A 6100-nucleotide genomic window follows, 5' to 3' on the forward strand; every position below is an offset into this window, starting at 1 on the left:
CACGATGCACAACGAGGTGTGCAGACCCGGAGCCGGTTCCAGTCCTTACCTTAGCAGATTAGACAGGGGCAGGGGTCCGGATCCACCGCCCAGGATCCCTCCTTTCCTGCCAGACAGGAGTTTCTCCACCAGAGCCACATTTCCAGTGCGAGCAGCTTCCAACAGCTCCTGGTCCTTCCCCATAGTCTCTCACCGACTCCCTCACAGAGTCCTTTCCCCTTCGGGTCCTCCTCCCCGCCCACCCCCACTGCCCCCAAATCCAGGGCCCTCCCCGCCCCACCCTAAGATAATGCCAGAGCTTCAGCACCGGGAGATGCGTGCACCCCCAGCCGGGGACACCACTCTCCGCTCCTCTTCGGGGCGCAGCTTTCACAATGAGAATCAGACCATGTCTTGGAAGAGGGTCTGGCCGAGCTGGGAGCCGCGACGCGCCCTCACAGCCACTCCCCTGAATTCCCGAGGCCTGGTTCCCGCGGGTGGGGCGTGAGGGCGTGGGGACCGGGGGTGCTTTTGAGGAGCGGGAGGAGGATGGTGAGGAGTGAGGAGGAGGAGACGGAGACCGTCCTCGCCTGAGCCCGAGCACCTCGAACGCCCGCGGCGGCGGCGGCGGCCCGCGCGCCCTCGCGCCCCGGCCCGGGTTCTCCTCAGCTTTCGCGCCCGGCCCGCTCGGCGGTTAAGGCGGCGGCGTCCGCGGCCCGCGGCGGCTGCGGCTCTAGCGGCCGCGGCCCGCGCCGAGGCCGGGCGGTGAGGACGAGCCGCGGCGGGCGCTTGCCGAGGGCGGCGATGGCGGAGGCGGCTCGGGGATGGGATAGGGAGGGCGGACGCCCAGGTCCGTCGGCTGCGGCGGCGGCAGCTCTGAGGCCTGGCGCCCGGGGCGGCCGGCGCGCGGGGGGGTGGGGGGGGCGTGTGCGCGCGGGCAGGTGCGGCCAGTGAGTCCGTCCAGAGTTGGGGGTGGGGGTGGGGGGAGGAGATGGGGGCGGGGCGCCGGGACGAGATTCTCCTGGTTTTCGTGGGCGGGGACCCTCCCTCTTCCAGTTTCCTTGGGAGAGATTTAACCGTGTGAGGACTGGAGTTCTCCGGACCGCTGCGACTCCTCAGCCGGGCGGGCGCCGGCGCCACGCCTCGGGTCAGTCACGACGCGTGAGGAAAATCCTCCATGTCCGGGATGGGAGGCTGGTGATGCTGGGAAGGAGCCCTCTGCCACCGCTTATGTCGGTGTCCGGGTGACTGGACCGGTTTTCGTCCTTCCGTTTACCTCCAGAGACGACTGAGACCTGCCCTTGCTTAGAAAGAAGAGGTTTGTTTTATTCTAGTTTCTGTGACACTGGCCACTGGAATGGTTTGTGACTGTTCCAGTTTTTCTAAGGTCTTTCATCAGTCCTCTATTTCAGTTGGGTTTTGAGGATCTGCTGACTTGTGAAAATACCAGGAAAAAGGCTCTCATTGAAAATTCTAACACATTCACACTGGGAAAAAATATAAATGAGCATGGATTAGACACCCACTTTAATTTGCATATTCATCAGCAATTCATTGTGCATGGTTGGCTTGATTTTGTTAGCTGCTCTCCTTGCCCGCGATGGAGAACACGCATTTATTTTCTTTTGAAACTTCCTGTGACACCCTGTGCGTTGCCTTGCCCTTGGAATAGACTTCATAAATGTTAACTTGTTGGTAATCAGTTGGGAGGAAAGGGACATAATGGGCACTTTCCTCACAACAATTCAGTGAACTGGATCTTACTACCATATACCCATTTTGGTATGAGGAAATAGTGGGTCAAAGCGTTAATTAAATTTCTCAAGATGCTGCACATAGTAAGTGGCTGACAGAACTGGACCACAGAACTGACTCACTGCTAGCCCATGCTCTTCCCCATATACCTTACTGCCCCCATGAAAAAATAAAATGGACAGACAGTAATTATCACAGACATTTGATGAACGGTTACTAGGTACCAGGTACTATGCTAAGTTTTTTTCATGTTATCTCAGCCTTCATAATAATCCCATGAGATGGGTACCATTTTTATCCTTATTTTACAGATGACGACGCTGATTAGCCCAAAATCATGGAGCTAGAAAGTGAGCCAAGACTCAAATCCATGACTGCCTGCTATAGGTGGAAATTTTAATTAAATAACTGGAGAAAACTTAAAAGACATTCAGAGATAAGTAACAACAAATGTATATGTTAAAATTTTTTAATGAAATTTAGTATTCTGAGGTTTTATTTGAATGGTTCAAAGTGTTAGGTATATTATGGTTGCTTATGGGAGGTTTCCTGAAGGAAGTAGATTTTGAGCTAGTGGGTTTTTGTTTTGTTTTTGTTTTTGAATCTGTTTTAATAATAAGATGATATTATATATGATAATAATATGATCCCTGATATTCTGGGACTAGCAGACCAGTTAAAGAAACAAGAGGTAAGGAGCCATTAATTTCATTTTGAAAATGGCACACAGAAATCCTTCTTCCACTTTCCTAATGTCGCCACCTAAGCAAAACACATGTATCCCAGAATATACTATAAGTATTCAGTTGGTCAGAGCTAAAAAGAACCCACAATTTTGAGAAGCAACAATGTTTCATCATGGCTGAGTTAGTGATCAGGAGGGTCAACCCCCAATGGGAAACGATTAGTAATGATTTATTCCAAGAATCAGTTCCATAGTTCCAGGTACTCTAGTGGTATATGATACTCAAAGCCAGTTTTTAACTTCAAACTCTTTGTTTGTAGTTACATTATAGTTTCTTGTTGAAGAGGACAAAGGCTTGACTGCATGGGAACTAACATGCAAATTAAAAGTGAAAACATTCTTCCAAAAATCTGGAGAGGCCAAAAAAAAAATTCACATTTTTTTAAACATCCAGATTTCATCAAGGTATTTTGCATCTGTGTGTAGTGGAAAGAGTCAGAAAATCTTGGGAACCAATTGCACAGGCTAGATCTCAGTTGGCACATATGTAAAATGAAGTTATGTCTGATGGTCTCCACTGGCCTCATATTGTATGCCTATGATGAAATATGGTCTTAGTCCATTAAGTTATATGCATAATTGAAGCTAGAAATCAAGTATGGGGATAAATTTGAGATCAATTTCTATTCTGTTTTAATAATAAAAATAAAAATATATTTATTCTCCACATTTTTCTAATTGAACCTTTTTTTTTCATCAAAATCTATCTTTGCTATTCTCAATGGACAGTATTAATTATAGTAAATGTATATATGTACCAGGAACAATACTAGAGTATTTTTTCTCTTTTTATTTATTTATATATACAACATATTGTGTATATATACACATGTTGTATATATTGTGTATATATATATCATTATGCATGTTTATTACATATTGTTAGATATTATTGTGTATATGTTTTATACACACATACAAACCAGTCGGGATTAAATGAGACAAAGTAAAGAATCTAGTATTGTTCCTGTTACAAAATAGCATAATATTATCTATATATATACTAGATATTATAATTCCTGCAGAAGCTCTGAATCCCTTACTCTAAAGTCTGATATACACAGATGTAATTCTGTATACTTTTAAGCAAGTTGAGAATTATTGCAAGTCACTCCTCTTGGGGTTGACTAATAAAAGAAGGGACTAGGGGTTGAGACTAGAAAAGGGAGATAAAGCAAAAGACAAAGCAAGTATAAGAAGCCTTTGGAAACATAAAGTGAAGGAACATGAATCAAGATCAGTCTTAGAACTGCATACCAAGGTCTGTTTGCAGTGAGGAAGAGGAGAAGATGATGTCTTATAGCATCAAGTTATCAGCTGAGCTAAGATAGGATAACTCTGTGATTTAGGGAGTGGATTTGGAAAATATCTACTTTCTCCATCTTGAGCTCTACAGTTACTCTGCATAACTGGGACTGTGATAGGCTGTGGGACAGAAGTTAGCAGCTCCAGGTGACAGAATACTATGAAGATATTAGACATCTGAATAGAACACCAAGTTCTTGCTTTCTGCATTCCATTTAAGTTTGTCTCCTCATGCCTACATAGCACAAACTTTGCCCTTCATCGTCTTCCTGAGGAAACCCAGACACCAAGCATATCATCATGTTTGCAGTCTTTCTGAATTTATGGTCATGAATGTTGAAGGCCATGGAATGTCAATCACCCATCTTCTCCAGGTTCTAACCGACTGAGAATAGACACAAGGAACCAAATGAGCATCTCATTAGAGTGTCATCTTTATTACCTGGATGAGGTAAGTATCTAATATCCCACAAAGTGCAGGGATCCATACTAAAACTAGACTGAAAATGAGACTAGGAACTTCCTCTCTGTAAATGTGCACCCTGAGACCTGCCTGTGGAGAATGTTAGATCTGAAAATTCATATAGCCAGCCAGCCTAAAGCATGTCTCACAAATGGAATCAGAAGATCAGAGAGAATGATAGGTTTCTAGGGCTGCCTTTGGAAAGCATCCTGAGACAGGTACTGATGCCCAAGTATGCCTACCATCTTGTTAGGTAGCAGAAGAAAGCCCACTGCCCTTCTTAGTGATCCATGAGACAGGGATTGCAAGAGAGAAAGAAAGCCAGCATTGAACCTGTATCTTTTTTTAAAGGAAAGTTATCCCACCCACTGGTAAAGTGATTCCAATGGAAGCAAGTAGGGAAAGAAAGCAAAAGTGTTTGCTATAATACAATTCCCTCTTGGAAAAAGGAGCAGAAATTTCTTCCCCTCTAGGGAAATTTGATGTGGAAAAATAAGGGTTTCCCCCAAGACCATCACATCACACGGCACAACATTCCACCACCATCCTGCTGATTCTATCATTAACTTCCTCCTCTCTCAGAGCCCCCCTGCCTATGTGCTACTACCTTTGAAAACCTGTGTGCCCCACAGGTGACCCAGTACACAGCCCACTGAAAAATGGAGTCTTGTCTCCAAACTATTTCTCACAGAAACCCCTGAAATGCCAAAAAATAAATAATTTTTACCATCTCTATTTATTTTCCACTGAGGAAAAGAGCTAGCATCCTGATAAACCTATTACACAATCTCTAGAGGGGTGACTAAGAAGACACAAAGAATGTAATATGCACTTTTGGAATCTCATGTCATGTTTCTCAAGGGCTAATACCTCCTTCTTACACCCCATCCTCTACTTCTGTCTTTCTTTTACACGTGGGTCACAAACTTTTTCATTAAAGGGCCAGAGAGTAAATATCTTCAGCTTTGTGGGCCACACAGTCTCTGTCACACTACTCAACTCGCCATTGTGGCATGAAAGTAGCCATAGGCAATATTCAAAACAAACATTGGCTGTGAACCAATAAAACTTTATTTATGTATACTTAAATTTGAATTATGTATACTTAAAATTGAATTTTGTATAATTTCCATGTGTCACAAAATATTCTTATTTTGACTTTTTTTCAACCATTTAAAGATGCAGGGATTTCCCTGGTGGCGCAGTGGTTAAGAATTCTCCTGCCAATGCAGGAGACACGGGTTCAATCCCTGGTGTGGGAAGATCCCACATGCCACGGAGCAGCTAAGCCCATGCACCACAACTACTGAGCCCACGCGCTGCAACTACTGAAGCCTACATGCCTACAGCCCGTGCTCCGCAACAAGAAGCCACCGCAATGAGAAGCCCGCGCACTGCAATGAAGAGTATCCCCCGCTCACCGCAACCAGAGAAAGCCCGCGCAGCAAGGAAAACCCAACGCAGCCAAAATAAATAAAAGAAAAAATAAAATAAATAAATTAATTAAAAAAAATGCAGAAACCATTCTTAGTTTACTGGCCATATAAGCCATGGGTAGGTTTTGGTCCATGAGCCATAAGCCTACAGATTTAAGAGTGACTTATTCTAAAGCCCTTTTGGCGGATACTACTTCTTTGCTTGGCCTGATTGTTTAGAGGGGAGAGGGCAGGAGCCTGGAATCAAATTATCCCCTCAGACAGCCAAATATGCCCAGCCTGGGCAGAAAGGAATGCTTCCCATCAGCAAATCATCTCTAACTCTCTCATATCTCAAGAAAGATCCTTTCTTTTTTTTTTTTTTTTTTTTTTTTTTGCGGTACCCGGGCCTCTCACTGTTGTGGCCTCTCCCGTTGC

General features: G+C 44.8%; 1 protein-coding gene across 8 annotated transcripts in view; it reads right to left on the reverse strand.

The window, feature by feature from the left end:
- Positions 1–183, reverse strand: part of ANKS1B (ankyrin repeat and sterile alpha motif domain containing 1B) — a gene marked incomplete at both ends in the record, with an annotated part of 1147860 nt that extends 1147677 nt beyond the window's left edge. For all 8 annotated transcript variants that reach the window (XM_079714776.1, XM_079714773.1, XM_079714775.1 and 5 more), the window contains one exon: positions 50–183. In XM_079714776.1, the coding sequence (XP_079570902.1) occupies positions 50–183 (134 nt within the window). The remainder of the gene's footprint in view (positions 1–49) is intronic.
- Between the last annotated feature and the right edge of the window lie 5917 nt (positions 184–6100).

This window comes from Hyperoodon ampullatus, assembly GCF_949752795.1.
Source record: "Hyperoodon ampullatus genome assembly, chromosome: 11".
In the NCBI taxonomy this organism is placed as follows: domain Eukaryota; kingdom Metazoa; phylum Chordata; class Mammalia; order Artiodactyla; family Ziphiidae; genus Hyperoodon; species Hyperoodon ampullatus.